Consider the following 16,705-nt stretch of genomic DNA (forward strand, 5'->3'; position numbering starts at 1 on the left):
TCAGCCTCATAGGCGCTGCAAAAGCGTCACCCAACAGTAGCCTGGACGGGCTTTGGCAACACTGTTGCCCCGAAAGGGATACAGCAGGTTAAGAAAATGGATGGACGTTTAGGAGGAGAACTATAAGCCAACGTATTGGATGTGTATTCTACTTGCTGACCAAGTCACTGAAAATGTCACATCCCCAAAGCTGAGACCCTGATTGGTTGATGTGACGACGCGACCTTGCCAAAGTTCAAGTTTTTGAACCCTGGCTGTGCCGCGCCACCCAAATCGCACTCAAAAAGTCGCACTCAAATCAAACCGCAGGACCTCAAATCACGTCTGTGCTATTAACTTAACATTGAAACTGACTTCGGGTTCGGTGTGAACACAGGTTAACGGTGTGCACTTATATCTGTGGAAGACTTAAAAAGAAAAGAAACATTCATCTATGAATGCTATCAAGCTACAGCTAAAAATCTAAAAAGACAAGTAAATTAGGATAAAACTAAGCTTTCTTACTGTATTTAAAATTTATAAATAAATATATATAATCAAGCTCTATTAGATTTTAAGGCTGAAAGTTTATCAAATTAAACATGAAATAAAAGTCCGTAGTGTGGAATGACATTTAGCCAAAGTTGGTTTTGTTTGTTTGTTTTTCCACATATAACTCTTCCTTTTTGGCTTTCATCTTCTTCTTTACCCTGCACTTAGGTTAATATTAGTTTAGCTGCTAGTGTTCTATGTATATCTTTAACAAGAAGTTAACTATTAAAAAAAAGGTAATAGAATTACAGAAAAAAGTTGTTTTTGGCAGAAAAACAGTTTTTTGCTGACATTTGGTGTTTTTAGCCTGCTTTTTCTCCAGTTTCCTTCTTGATCTCGTGGAAGATGAGTCCGTCTGAGTTTCGTCTCCAGTTCAGATTGATTCCTCCTTTTTGTCCGTTTTCTCTCAGCTTCTGTTTTAACTGAAACACAACAAAATATTAAGAGTCCTTAAGATCTCTCAGAGAAAAACCTCCACCTAACTCATATCCTGCTGAGACTGCAGACAGCAGGTAGCTCATTTTTCAGACATAATTGGTTTCTAACATTTACAGCCAGCTAAAAAAAGATTAGCTGCAAAGAGAAGTAGAGAAGATAATGGATGTCATTAAATTTGTTTTATACGTATTTAACGAGTGCATCTGCACCAAAAGCACTACTGTAGACATGTAAAAAAATGTTCAGATGCTTTTTTGTTCCTCATATTACTCACCGTGAGCTGAACAAAATACAACAGTTAGGCAAATATGTTTCAAACAAACTCAAATTAAAACTAAAAATTGAGGTTACAATCGGGATTTTGTTCAAATAAAAGAGATTTAAGCTATATTACCAAAAGTATTGGCTCACTCATCCAAATGGTCACAATCAGGTGTTCTAATCACTTGGTCTGGTCACAGGTGTAAAGTCATCACTCAGGCAAACACTGTTTTTACAAACATTTGTGAAAGAATTTGCCGCTCTCAGGAGCTCAGTGACTTCTAGCGTGGAACTATCTTTGGATGCCAGCTGCGCAACAAATCCAGTGGTGAAGTTTCCTCTGTCCTAAATCTTCCACAGTCAACTGTCAGCTCTATCAGGACAAAATGGAAGAGTTTGTAAACAACAGCAACTCAGCCAGAAAGTGTTACGCCATGTAAACTAATGGGGACGGTTCAGAGGATGCTGAAGCTCATAGTGCAAAGAGGTCAAGTGACCTTCAGATTATCCCAAGAACAACACAGAGAGAGCTTCATGGAATGGGTTTCTATGGCCGAGCAGCTGCATCAAAGCCACACATCACCAAGTGCAATGCAAAGCGTTGGATGCAGTGGTCTAGAGCACACCGCCAATGGGCTCTAGAACAGTGGAAATTCCCTCTCTGGAGTGATGAATCACGCCTTTCCATCTGGTAATCTGATGGACGAGTTTGGGTTTGGAGGTTGCCTATGAAGGTTAAAATGCTCCAAAAAGAACGCACTTGTAGATTTGATGTGAGAACTTCTAAAATAGAATGTGAAAACTTGTGCATCAAAAATCTGCATCTGTGTGTAAAAATCTTCCGCTGTGAACTGACAAATTCTCATTTGCATGTGTTCATTTAGAGTTACAACTTCAAATCTGTGAACACAACTGCTCAAATGTGCTTCTGCGTGTGCTCGAATCTGTTGGCGCAAATCACAAGTGCGCTACAACTGCGCTCTGAATTCTGACACATTCCTTGCGAGAAATTTGTGTCAAAACTGATCTGTGTCCGAAAATGGAACTAGGGGGGAGGGAGGGTTAGAGGAGGCGGAGTCAGCCAATCAGAGTGCAGGACTCGGAGAACTTGATAAAGTTAGAAAGATCTTCACAGATTCGGACTTCCTGCTTCAATAACTCTTCTGATAAACGTTCAAATGTGACAAAGTATCTCAGTCATTTTGTATTGATAATAATAATAATGGATTGGATTTATCTGTGCTTTTCCAGACGCTCAAAGTGCTTACATTTTGTCCATTATTCATTCACTCCTCATTCATACTTGGTGATAGTAAGCTATGGTTGTAGCCACAGCTCTCCTGGGGCAGACTGACAGAGGTGTGGCTGCCAGTTCGCGCCTACGGCCCCTCTGACCATCACCGGGATCATTCATGCACATTCACACACCAGTGGAGCCACACTGGAGAAGTGTCTTGGGCCAGGGCCAGGGCTATTGAGCATCTTTATTATAAATCATGTGTATTAACATTTGAAAAGAAATGTATTAGATTAGATCAATGCATTCCCCGCGGCTGCCGCGGACCCAGTGACACCGCGCTCCGCCGTCGCTCGAAGAAGGAGAGGCGAGAATCCCATTGACCGACGGCAGAGCACGGCTTTCGCGCAGTCCTAGCCATCGCCCAGAGCCTGGGTCCGCGGGGAACGCGTTGATCTAATCTATTTTTTCAAATAGAAATAGAAATGCATCTGTAGTTCACTCTCTGTGTTAAAACAAAATGACTGAGATACTTTGTCACATTTTAACGATTATCAGAAGAGTTATTGAAGCAGGAAGTCCGAATCTGTGAAGATCTTTCTAACTTTACCAAGTTCTCCGAGTCCTGCACTCTGATTGGCTGACTCCGCCTCCTCTAACCCTCCCTCCCCCCTAGTTCCATTTTCGGACACAGATCAGTTTTGACACAAGTTTCCCGCAAGGAATGTGTCAGAATTCAGAGCGCAGTTGTAGTGCACTTTTGGAGCACACGCAGAAGCACATTTGAGCAGTTGTAATCACAGATTTGAAGTTGTAACTCTAAATCAGGGGTCTCAAACTCAGCTTACCTGGGGGCCACTGAAGGCAGGGTCTAGCTGAGGGAGGGCCGCAACTTCAACACACACACACGCACACACACACACGCAACTTGTGAGTGTCTGAGAGCCAATAAATTTGTATGGAACATATACTATTCAATTAACTATACTCTATTATTAACTGTTTTCTGTACAAAGTTTACTTATAAAACTCTCATTGAAATAAAATTAAATACGTAAATAAAGAAATCAATAAGTAAATAAATCAATAATACATTAATGTTTGTTCAGTCTTCTATATCTACTGTTTTCCAATTTAAACGCCCCTATTAACACAGTTCAGTTAACACTGTTGAATTATAACTATTAAACACTAAAGAAGACTTAAACTCTGTAACTTCTACCAATGGTTCTTCAGAACACGGTTTCTCTTGTCTACTTCTCACTGATGGACACTTGGCAGCACTTCCTCCCAAACAGCTGAGACCCTCAGTGTGGATGAAGATGATTGACAGTAAATCTGGACTGGACTTGAACTAATTGAAATTTAAGGTGGAAAGGTCAGAGAGGATGTGCTCCAAATTTTGAGTCAATGTTGAATACATATATATTTTTTTAAGTTTACTTTTTAAACCACAAATCAGTAAAGGAGAAACAAAATTCAGAAACCATTTGGATTTTCTATCTTATGACTTTTTGCACATTTAAACCCCAATCACCAGTTATTGTAGAGCAGCCGGTCATCAACTCCTATATTTTCATAGTTGGATTCAAACCGGGGTTTGTAAAAAAATGGGTGCTGTTCATTGGAGATCAGAACAATCATTACTGATACCTGAGATCAGAGAAAAGTTCAAAAAAGGATGGACATTCATGTTGGCGACACCAAATAAGTGCAGCCAAGATGCACAATAAGCGTGTTTGAGATCACCCAGGTGGACGAAACGCTGCAACTTTTTTGCTCACCTGTCAATCATCAAAAAAGTATCACCAGAAAGGGGCGGAGCAATGACCCCTACCTGAGCAAACACAGCTGGAAATTAAGTACTGCACTGACTGCAAGCCACCAAATGACAACAAAACATTGCATTATGGGAAATGGGTCCTGACGGTTTTTGTAGGTAATGATCAATTCAAATAAATTAAAATACCTATTGATTAAAAATGGGCTACATAGGTTACAAAAAAATCAAATAAATATAAAAGATATATAAACACAGATCATACTAAGGGGGAGAGGCATATTAAAACTAAACTGAATATTAAGGACAACTTCCTGTTCTCCTTCAGTCTGGCTGCAGCTTCGCCTACACCCCCCCCCCCCCCCCCCCCCCTTAACACACACACACCCCCGGCCTGGTCTCGCTAACGATCCAGGCGCGGCGCTGGTTCATCTCAAACACGTCTATTGATGCATTTTTCTCACATGTTTTGAGTGTGTCTTAGATTAAATCTAGTTTTTGCTCGCACGTGTTTAAAGTTCAAGCCCGTTAGTTGTCACACATGTAGGTGAGGGACATTTATTCTCCGCAGCGACTCATCTCCTGCGGGAGCGGTGTGCTGCAGTAACAGCCGCGGACGAGAACCGTTTGGTCGGGGTTGATACGCCGCCACGCGCCTAACTGTAACCATAACCTTAACCCTCCTCAGGGTCTGTGCGGCCCAGAGAAAAGTTCAGCACCGGCTGCATGTATTTAGAAAATTACAAGCGAATAAACACGTTCTAAAAAGGAAAGTAAAGAACTCCTTAATGTGGTCCCGTCTTAAATGTTCTCCTGCTTTCAAGCCCGGTCAATGCCACGCCCCCAAGAGTCATATACTCCACTGTGATTGGATGGTTCGTCAGCTCTACACACAACGCTGAAAAGGTGTCATTCAGACAGGTGCAGATTTTTGATGCACAAGTTTTCACATTCGATATTACAAGTTCTCACATCAAATCTACAAGCTTGTCCATTTAGACACATTTTTACTTTCATAGTTGCCAGGAGAACGGTATGTTTCAGATTGCATTGTGCCTAGTAAAAAGAACTTTGAATGCTTCAGGATAGCAAAACATTTTGGACAATTCCAAAATTGGACAGTTTGTGGACCCCTTCCAACATGACTGTGCACAAAGCAAGGTCCATAAAGACATGGATGACAGAGTCTGGTGTGGATACACTTGCCTCTCCAGAACACAGTCCTGACCTATCTCAGTTAATATGTTAGTCAAGCCAGGTGAGCCTATACTTTTTGGTAATATAGTATATGTCTGTTTTGTGTGCCTGGATGACTGGTGCTGTGAAAACTCCACAAATACATTTACAGCATTCAGGACATTATAAGCCTGGTATCTTTGTGCTGAAGTTTGTGAAAGGAAAAAAGCGTTTTATGGTCAGAGTATGTCTCCAGATATCAATAACAATCATAACCTCTTAAAATGCTTATAGTAATGAAAAGTTTCTTTTAATGTTTACCAAAATGACAGAAAAGGAAATGTAAAGGATCAGGTCTGCGCATTACTTACTGTGCATGTGCAAAATTGAACCGCACGACTGGGTCTAACATACTAAACGTGCAAATGTTTTCTTCTTCTCCTGTTTTCTTTGATGGTGATTGTACAAGGATACCGCCACTTATTAACTCGGTTAACACAGATCCCTCCTTGGTGGTTAATTTGGAGGGTTGCTCTTAGGCGACATTATTTTTTTTACAGAGCTGTACTTCAGTCCGAGGAGGGTGTGGGTGGGGGTACTGTTACCGGGAGCAGATTTTTTTCTTCTTCAATTTTAATTATTTATTAAAGCATTACATGTTTTAGTTTCCTGTTTCTTGGAACAACAAACCTACAAAAAAAGGTTAAATTTACAGCAGCAAATCTAATTTGAATAACTTAACTGTCACAATGTAGGCGATAGAAAGGAAGTGATGTAAAATTTGTGCATGCTGGGACTGATCGGGTAGCAATAAGTACTTCAAATAACATCACCTCACTGTGGGAAGTTTAAATTTACCACGTCTATTATGGGATTCATAATAAAGCTTTTATATAGATACCGGTATATAGATATGTGCATGCGTGTGTGTGTGCGTGTGGTCTGGCTCTTTAAAAAGTGTTAAAAAATAAACCCACAATGAATTATTGAAGAAAACATCAAGCCAAGCAGGCCTTTTTGGAGGCTTTTTTTTGGAATTAGAGGGATTGTTGTTCTGTGTGTCAGATTGTTGTGTTGAGCTCTTTATGCTAAAGAAAATGTATTTGACAACAAGGGACACTGGATGTCCGTCTGCTAGGCGTTCAGTGTAAGCAGCTGAAACCTTTGTGCTCATAATTGAGGAATAAAGCTACTTGAACCGATTCACGAAGACTCACTTTACCTCAGTCACCAGCTGCTCCAGCACCACAGGGTCATTCAGGTTCACAGAGGCGTTTCTTTGCAGTTTCAGTTGGACGACTTGATGGGTATTTCGTACAACTTTAGGAAAAAAACAAAGAAAATCATGAGTCATGCAACTTACAGTCAAGCACATTTTTAACCTCCGATTTTTTTTCATCACATTTGTGGCCCATCGAAATTTTGAGTCTCAAAATTAAAAACACTAAAATATTAAAGAGGAAAAATAAAATTTCAGGGAGTAACATTTTTTTGTTTTTGAATTAAAAGGTTTAAAAAAAATCCGAAAGAAAATTCAAAGATTTAAAAATTCAGAAAGAATATTAAAAGATTGAAAAAATTCAGAATCCGATGGAATAAAAAACTTCCTTATACGATTTGTTGTTTTAAAAACATTTAATTGAAGCACCCTTTTCTCTGTTTGTATGTTTTTTAGAGCGAGAACCCTGACGAAACAAGTGCAGAACTGGAACAGCATGATGGGAATCTATGTGATCAAACATCCAGGTGGAGATGCTGCTCAGTAACCAGAAGACATTGGGATCAACGTTGAAGGTGTTACCATCCTTCATGAACTCAAAGATTGCCAGTGCTCATGCACTGCTCTTTTGCCTCGTGCATGACAATAACCCTTGTGCTATCTTAGATGACCCCCCCTTGCATTGACGTGTTATTCCTATCATGACAAAGGTGGATAAAGGTGGAAAGATTTCATGTAATCCATGGACACCAGTGAAGATCACAAATCATTGAAGAAAAAAGGTTCAGAGCTCTGTCTAGTGGGTCTAGATGACCCAACTCCCAATGTTAAAGTGCCTAGGATAGCACAAGGGATAAAGCTGCTGTTTACAGACAAAACCAGGAGTTTCTCATTATATTATATTATATTATAATATAATATATAAATATAATATATTATATTATATTAAATACAATATATCATTATATTACTCATTATATTGGCTGAACTTAACCATGTAACATAAGTTTATTGTGAATGTTGAACATAAACACAAATAAATCCATCTAAGTAGCACCAACTTAAGAAAGCGCTTTACAACGTACTTAACTGAAATGAGTAAATCGAAAGTAAACGATTGCAGTAAAACCTACTTGACAGACTTACGTGGAAACACTTGACATACATAACATGTTTAAGTAAAGCGAACAGCTTTTTTTTTGTGCTGATTGTCTAAATGCTTTTATAAAGACTCCACAATGTGCACATCCATCATTGTAAAAGTTCAGATGTTTGTTTTTGTGGGTGAAACGCAGACACACTGCTGAGGCCGGCTCCAGGATGACGTCATGAAATGGGCGGCACCCACAAGGAGCAAAAAGGCGGTGCCTTCTGGGTAGGAAATGAGCTTCAAAAATAACTCATTTAATTAATAAAAGGTTCTTTAGTTTGCCAAAGCTGGTTATTATGTATTTGGATATAGTTTACTCTAAAGATCTTAAGAAAAGCATGATACAGGCCCTTTTAAAACACAAGAGCAGTCCAATTAATTTCTTTTTCGTGCTCTCTTTACAAAGGTCTCACCTGCAGAAAATCACGTTAAAATGTTAGAATCTAACATTTTAAAAACTCAGACTTAGAGCAAAACTTTTCTTACTGTGGAAGCAAACGGATGCCCTTCTGTCAGTACAGTTCCAGTCCTCCCATTTTCCTTGGTCTTCAAAGTTTGCCACTGCACAGTCTTCATCGTTGCTACTGGGTTGTCCATCTTTCCAGTACCTTAATGTGGGCAGGCTCCCATTTATCAATCTCCAAGCTCCTCTGTAAAGGCCGATCCAGATGTTTTCTGCTAAAGCTTTCATGTCCCTTATCTGCAGGTTCTCTGCCTCGTTTCTGATACTAGCTAGATCTGTGTAATGATTTCTGCAGTAGGACTGAGCGGCAGGCCAGGACATGTTAGTGTTAATGTAGTGAAATGTTGCACTTGTTCCTGAAAACAAAAGAAAAGAAAGTGTTTCTGAAACTGCTCATTAAAATAGCTGGTTCAGTATTTTCGTTGCAAACCTATTTTGGAAAACTTTGAAGCAAAATTTTTACAAATGTAAAATTTTTCTTTTTAACTTAATAAACTGACACCTCTTGTCAAAGTACAATTTTCTTTTAGCTGTGTTTAAACAAAAAAAACATAAAAAAAGTATATTTGAAACTAAAACAAGCAAAAAAGCATACTTAATCTTATAGCCAGCAGATATCCCCTGGCATCAGTCATAATCAGGATATTTCTTAGTTTGAATGCCAAAAGTAAATTTGTAAAAATGAACATTTATTTTATTCCCAATTACATTTTACATAGTAGAACAATTACCCAGAAATTGGCACCAAAATAAGTTCTGTATTTCTGTTTTCTGTGCAGTGGAGAAATAAAAACCAACAAAGCAGGCTGGGATTGCTGTTTGTATTGTTGCAAAGGTGGATTCCAATCATGAAATTCACCAAGTTCCAGAGAGCTGCTCATTGTTTTTAGAGGCAGTCTGCCAATTCTAAGACCTGAATTTAGTGACCGGTATTTGGAATGGCAAACCAAAGCTTTTTTCAATACGGTAATTAAAGAAAACCTATTGTGTCTGACAAATTTCATCTGATGTATCATTGCCTAGTTGCAGTTATGCAGAGCCTTCTAAACCAAATTTGAACATATTGTTTGGGTGAATTTTATCGTCAAATATAAAGTGTTTCATGCCCTTTCTAAAAGCTTTTGTCACATGCTCCCATACAGGGGTTGACCTGTCCACGTGGTGAAGGATTTTGGTTGTCCGGGCCCATGGGGGGTGGTAGAGAGTCAGTGGCGGAGCGCGCATTACACACCTGGGCTATACGTCTGAATCACTCAACCACTCATTAAACATTTTACGATGCAGAAATGAGCTTTTCATTGCATATTGAAAATTCTTGTAGCCACAATAAATGCTCTAAATAAACTGAATAAACAAAACAGTAAAACAAATCTTGTTTTGGAACTAGAGCTCTGGAAATTGCCGAGTCTGTCCAGTTGTGTTTCTGCGTAGGTTTAATTTGCTTTAGAGCCAAAAATGTCAGCTTGACAGATGCATTGGACACACAAATCTGTACAGCTGCTTCATGATTCACTCAGATTTTTCTCATGAAGGAAATCAAAGATATCAGTGGGAGATTTTCCTGCAAAATCCTCCATGGCCTACATGGCAGTCAGCTCTGTTTTGAACTGAAACAGATCAACAAAGTGCTCTGTGTCAAACTGGACAGGGCTGCATGAGACTTCCTGAAACTTCTGTCCAATCACAAGGTTGGAAAATTGTGGCGTTGCCAAAGCCTGCTGGAAGGCCCTGCTGACACCAACTCAAAATCTGATTGGTTGAAGGAAATGAATGTCGGACTAATATTGAAGGCCTCTTAAGCTCTGAACCTGCCTGGCAACAAAGGATGCGATTGATTAAATACTCCAATGTGAAAATACATCTGTCTAGAAGCATCATAACCATCATAAACATAATAAAATGGCCTATGGTGCCTATGGTAAATATATTGTGAAGTATTCTAAGGCTAATTTAAATTACCGGTACGCACTTATGATGTGTGGGTGATGCTGTTGTGCAGTGCCCTTATGCACATTTTAGTTGTAGGTAATGTAGGAGTAGTTCACCCTTACCTACCCTCGCGTGTTGCTTCATTGTTCAATGTGACCTGACATCCACAGCAAGCCCAAAAAAGTGGCATGGACATTTTTGCTCTACGGGTTTACTGAGCGGTTAATGACTTAGATATTTTGTGTGGGCCGCCTGTGCGCCTCAGGTTTACTCATTTTTCACACACAGACAGCCATTGTTTGCACCGGTGAGCGCAGTTGTAACAAAAGGCTTAAATTTACTCTGCTGCAGGTGTGATTGGAAAGATTTTAATCAAATTATTTTATTGATATTATTGAGATTTGTAAAATCTTCATGGTTATTTTTCTAAACCTGTTACACAGCCCTCATAACCAATGAGCACTTTGATCATCACACACCTGCTTCTATTTACAAACTGTGTCCACTTAGAAAAACTGCTATGAGAATGCAAACCAAGCCACAAAAAAAAAAATTGGCAATCATCCAGACCTAAGACGCAAATTTTCCATGTACAAAAACAATCAAAATGTTTACTGCATGCAGGGAAGCTGATATATGGATCTGAAAATTGCCTTGTTCGTGTTAAATCTGCCTCACCTGTGACTTTGGCGCAGATTGGTTTGCGGGTCCACTCACAAGGTACATCATTCCACTGTCCAGAATCGTACATTTCAACACACTGCACTTTGCCCAGATAAAAGTTTGGTTCTGCCGGAGACCAGTTTTTGTAGTCAGCTTCTCCTTGTTGGTAGAAATTTGTGTCCTGCAGCGACCAACTCCAGCTGCTCCAGTCGTTGTACATACCAATCCAGGCAACCTGAAACCATCAATCCTTTTTTAACCGCATAAAATGTTGTTTACTCCTCATTTTATTAGTTACTTTTTAACCAGTGTTTAATATCAAATCAAATCAACCTTTATTTACATAGCACTTTTACAACAACACATGTCACTCAAAGTGCTGTGCATAAAATACAATAAAATTTAAAAACAAGATGACAAGACAAACAGTGCCGACAACCCCCCCCCCCCCCCCCCCCACCCACCCACACACACACACACACACAGACACACACCATGATAAAAAAGTGATAGAATGATGGAATGTAGATACCTGGCTTCCTCCTGAAGTGGGGAAACGATATTTTGGGGACATGTCCACATCAGTGACCGACCCCCCCACCCAAGTTCGCGGAGAACACTACCACAGGACCCCCAAGATCCGATCAAAAGAGTCAGACCCGTGAGATCCCATTGCAGCGACCCCGTTCACTGAGAAGGTCAGTCACCGATGTGGAGGATCCCTCAGAGGAAAACACTGATAAATAAAATGTAAAAGAAATAAAATCAAAATATATTTAAAACATGAACAAGAATCGAATAATTACATAAACCTTAATAGACATGTGCAATGGTAAGTGTGACTAAAAAATTTAAAATAAATACAAATAAATAAATGTACATACACACATAATACTAGTAAAAAGAGAAAATAAATAATTTAAATATCAAATAAATTCCTAAAATTCAACTAAAAGCTAAATTAAAAAGGTAGGTCTTGAGCCTTCCTTTCAAAACATGAACAGTTTCTGCGGCCCTGAGGCTCTCTGGGAGGCTGTTCCACAGGAGAGGTCCGTAAAAACTGAATGAGGCCTCGCCGTATTTTTTTGTTCTAACTTTTGGAATAACCAAAAGGCCGGTATCAGAGGACCTCAGGGTCCGCGAGGGCTCAGACTTTGAAATCATGTCATATTAATATGAAGGCCCGAGACCATAAAAACATTTATAAACCAAATATGTTGTGAGGCAGAAACAGAGACATACACCTATCATCCCTACTGCTCCACAGTGACCAGTTCCAACCTCTGTTTAATTTAGCAGTTAGGAGAAGCATGCATACCAGCATTTTTTTTTAAATTTACTGCACTTTTACTTGTGGACGAATTGGCTTTTAATGGAAGAAAAACCTTTTCTTTACAATAACTTGAAACTGAATTAATACAAGTTAGTGCCTGATCTTTCAATTTCTCAAGAGCCGTGATGTTGTGAGGTTGTTGCTGGGCAACACAGACTTCCTCCAAAGACTATTGGATTAAGGTCATGAGACTGGCTAGATAAAATCATTGAGAAATAGCTGTTTATTGCTCCAAAGAAGTTTACTTTGGCTTTTTGGAGCCAGCGAGTATTTCCTATTTGGAATGTAAATCAGGAAATACTAGATATTAGCAAAACTTAGATACTTTTATAATTAATTTGAAAAAATAAAAACCCTAAAAAAAGTCTTAAAATTGTTGTGGTCCTTCCTGTGTAGTGATTCTGCTCCATGGCAGGAATGCATTGTGGGAGCTAGGATTATTTTTGATTGTGTTGTTAAACCCTGAGTGAGTTGGTTATTTCCAGGGAAGACATTTGCGATGTTATTCTGTTCTGTTGAATTCTGGAAAGGCCCATTAAATGAGGACATTGAACTCTGCCACCATATTGTGCCTCCTTAACCTCCAGTTGCCTGGGGTCATGTGGTGTATGAGACATGGATTTGGCGACAGGCGCTAGCACCTCACTGGTCAGAATAGTTGTGTTCTGCTCCATCCTGATCTACGTGACAGAGCAGTCGCCACAATATCATGTTTGCAATATGTTTATGTTTAAACTTTCTTTGATCCACATCTGATTTAATAACCCTGAATTGTTTTTTTTTTCTGCATAAAGTTGATCTGAATTTCAGATAAGACCAATCATCCAAATCCTGGTTCCTTTGGGAGGGCAGAGCTCTGTTTGAACTGAAAGTGAACTCTGGTGTGGCTCACTACAGTGTGAAACCAGTTGGACTGGGAGTATTACTTAACGACGGTATTTCAAGCCAAGGGCAGCCGGCCCTCAGGACCATGAGCCCCCAAGCCACAACCCATGCCACAGCAGCCAACCACCCAACACAACCCCTGGCTGCCATTCCTGGCTGGCAGCCACCGCCTGCTCCGCGCCCAGAAGGCGCCAACCCAGGGACCCTTGCCTCAATGCTATCCAAGTGCCCCCCCACCCCCCGAGGAAACCAGAGTTCCCGAACCGGGAGAACACCAGGGCCGACAGACCCCAGACCCCCCAACCCGCCTCAGCCCACCGGACCAGCCAGGACCAGGCTCAACCCATCACCACCCCGCCCCTACGAGATGAAGTGACTGATCAGCTGGGACCAGGGATAGTCTGAAACTGACAGATTATATGCGGAGGAAGCAGACATTATCTCTGAACCAGTGACGTGCGGTCAGGTGAGGCAGAGCCTGTCACAATCATGATAAAATAGAAAAAGGTAAATTTAGTAAATATTATTTTCCACTGATCTGTGTTAAATATACTTTTTCAGTCAACTCAACACATTTTCCACAGTTTCTGAGGTTAAAATCGCAGAATTTGAGTGTTGCGCGATCACAGACGAGGCTGAGTCTCCGGGTGAGGCTCGGGAGCGCTGTGCCTCACTTCTGACAATAGGGCTCAATGTTAACAGAGACGTGCGCTGAAAAAAACTGCTATAGGCCTGCATAATAGGCTTCAGGTGAGGCATACCTCACTAGGGGCCAGACATGAGCTGACAGCTGCTTTGTGGCTACACTGATGCCGTACAAAAAGACTAGGAACGTCTTTCTCCATTGAGAGGGAGAAACTCATATAAACTAAAAGAAAATAACGAATGCTTGGAAACAGATCATAGAGCTTTTTGTGGAGAAGGATCAACACATGGACTCAAAAAGGAGGGCCAAACATGTTTTTCAATGTTTGTTTTTTTAAAATAACTTGGGAGCAAGTGGAAAAAATTTAAGAAAAATCATTTATTTTCTTTTTATGATCATTCTCAGACAACATTTGATAACTGATTAGAATTTGAAGTTGGAAAATTACCAGAAATAATTACTGAGGGTCAGATATGTGCTGAACACATCTGTATACTTTCATTGGTTTACAGTATTTATGAATAATTTACACAAGAGGAGTGTTTTATCCATCTATAAAATAAATATTCTCTGTAGGACAAATATGTTCTTGTGTGTATTTTATAAGCTTTTAGCTGCTGTTGGATGAATGGTGAAATATTTAGTTCTTTCATTGTAAATCTGACTCCAGAGGATTCAGTGCCTCACCAGTCACCGACCTCACCGCACGTCACTGCTCTAAACTAATAGGGTCTGACATGAGATGTCTGTATTGATTAATCCTAAGGATCTAGCACAGTAGGTGGCGGTATTGCACCCTGTCATTAGAGCCTCCCGCCATTTAAACCACAAGAAGTAGTGTAATTTTTGGCCAATTTTGGTAATTTTGTAATTTCTGGGAAAAATGTCCCAATCTATGGTAAGTTTTGCAAAGATACAAATATGCAAATACTTATTGATCACTTGTCTTACTACCACGAAGCAGTAAAGTACTGATGATTCACATTTTTTTTAAAATATTTTACAATTTGGGTTTGGCGCTGCTGCATGCTACAAAGAAAATGCTCTGCCATAAATATGCCGCTGCATTTTAATGGCCCTCGATACTCACACGTATTTTCTTCAGAAACTATTCTAAAGTATTTATATGTATTTTAGAAATATTGTGGTGGAATTAATGTGATTTCTGTCTATTATTTTTCTTTAGATCTGTACTAAAAATAAACAAGGCTTCATTCCATAGAAAGCAGTGCATGGACCATGGCGCAGAGCAAAGCGAGGACAGATGTCTCGTGACTGTGGTAAGAGTGATGAAGAATCCCCTCCTGGACCAGCAGAAAAATTACAACATCATGTTCTGCAGACTTTTAGCTTGTTTGTGCCCACACAAAAACAGCAACTGCATTTCACAGCCGGACTAAAGCAAAATGCACTTTCTTCAATGAACAAACAATGACACTAAGCTTTGTGTTTATTTATTTGTTTATTTGTTTTATTATGTTTTTTTTAATTTCATAGTAGTGGTTTAGTAATTCTGTTTTAAATAGCACCTCAGGTAAAAGAACTGATGTTTTTTTATTAATAACAATAATAAAACAGTTTGAAATACACGTTTTTGATCCTTTCATTTGTAATGGTCTTCCAATCTGCTGTTCTTATTTGCCACCCTTCCAAAGACTTCTGCCCCCATCCCACCACCCCACATAAAATAATCTGACTCTGCTACTGGTTTATACCTCATTGATAAATGATGAAAAAGGTCAAAATGAACTTACAGAGCTGTTGGTCAAGTTCAGTAGTTTGTTGGTGTCGGCCGTGTCCATCAGGATCTTGACATCATCGAGGCTGTCCACCATCATCAGGTCAGTAAAGTTTGCTCTGCAGAAGCTCTGAGCTTCACTCCATGTTTTCATGTCATAAATTAGGTGGTATGTAATTTTAGGGAGTGGATCAGCAGCCCACAGAGCTAAAGGCAAAAACCAAGACAGGATTAGAAGCAAGATTCATCTGATTTGTTTATTTTATTTTGTAGTAGGAAATTACTTAATTGCTGGCCAGGTGTTCATGAGTTATCCTTGCAAAAGAACTGTTCTGCTGCATAGAAATTGTAAATGGTGTAAACGGCGTATACTTGTATAGCGCTTTTTTACCTTCCTTGAGCCACGCACACACACATTCACACACTGATGACGGCCCACTGCCTAACACTGGCGCCAACCTATGACCACCAGGAGCAACGTGTTGTTCAGTGTCTCACCCAAGGAAACTGCAACCCATTATGTACAGAGCAGAAACTGAATGCAATTTTCCGATCAGAGGTCCACTGCTCTACTGTTGCACCACAGTGCCGCCCCGTAGTTCTCATAATAATACACCTTTGTCTATTTTAATAGTGTTTTGCATATAATGTACATATTCCAGTTGGGTTTTGCATGTACTGTCATCTATTTCCTTGTAATGTTTTGGTTATTATGTTTGAAAACACAGTGATAGATATTTGTTTGGACTTATGGTTGGGTATTCTGAAATGATGACTGAATGTAAAATCACTGCATAAATGTACTCTGCTCTGCTTTTTCCTTGGCACTTTTTTACCACACAGGCCACATGCATACAGAAAGTCCTAGAGCTGCTGGTTAGACAATAAATCAAGAAAACCGAGTTCACCTTGCAGCATTTTCTACGAGTTTAGTTGTTCCTCAACAACTTGACTTAATGAACAGAGTCAGGCCTGCATTCGTGGCTGGATAATGGAGTGCAAGTGTCTGATGGACCCAAACAGTCTAAGGCTAACAAGTTTGACCACTGGCGAGCTTGAGCAGGAGGCGACTCCACCGAGGTCCATGGGGAAATCTGAATGAACCGATCCTTTTGGAAGGCTTGTGAGCGCATAACACGTTAAGCCGTTTGGGTCCAAAGAGGTTTGTCTGTCAGAGCCTCAGGTATTAGGGTGATGGTTGAGATTTTAACAACCCCAGGAATAAACAGGTAATTTTGTGGTTTAGCAGCTGTATC

The 16,705-nt window shown here is 39.9% G+C and overlaps 1 protein-coding gene across 1 annotated transcript; it reads right to left on the reverse strand.

Annotated features, from left to right (window-relative positions):
- Nucleotides 1-688: 688 nt before the first annotated feature.
- On the reverse strand, nt 689-15,652 carry LOC111947629 (macrophage mannose receptor 1-like). The gene is made up of 5 exons (XM_078949796.1): nt 15,466-15,652; nt 10,863-11,082; nt 8,279-8,611; nt 6,646-6,743; nt 689-953 (listed from the first exon to the last, which is right to left on the reverse strand). The coding sequence occupies exons 1-5, from the start codon at nt 15,601-15,603 to the stop codon at nt 834-836; spliced, it is 909 nt and encodes a 302-aa protein (XP_078805922.1). The 5' UTR covers nt 15,604-15,652; the 3' UTR covers nt 689-833.
- Nucleotides 15,653-16,705: the final 1,053 nt, after the last annotated feature.

This window comes from Oryzias latipes, chromosome 7 (genome assembly GCF_053564925.1).
Source record: "Oryzias latipes strain Hd-rR chromosome 7, Olatipes_Hd-rR_3.1".
Lineage (NCBI taxonomy): Eukaryota > Metazoa > Chordata > Actinopteri > Beloniformes > Adrianichthyidae > Oryzias > Oryzias latipes.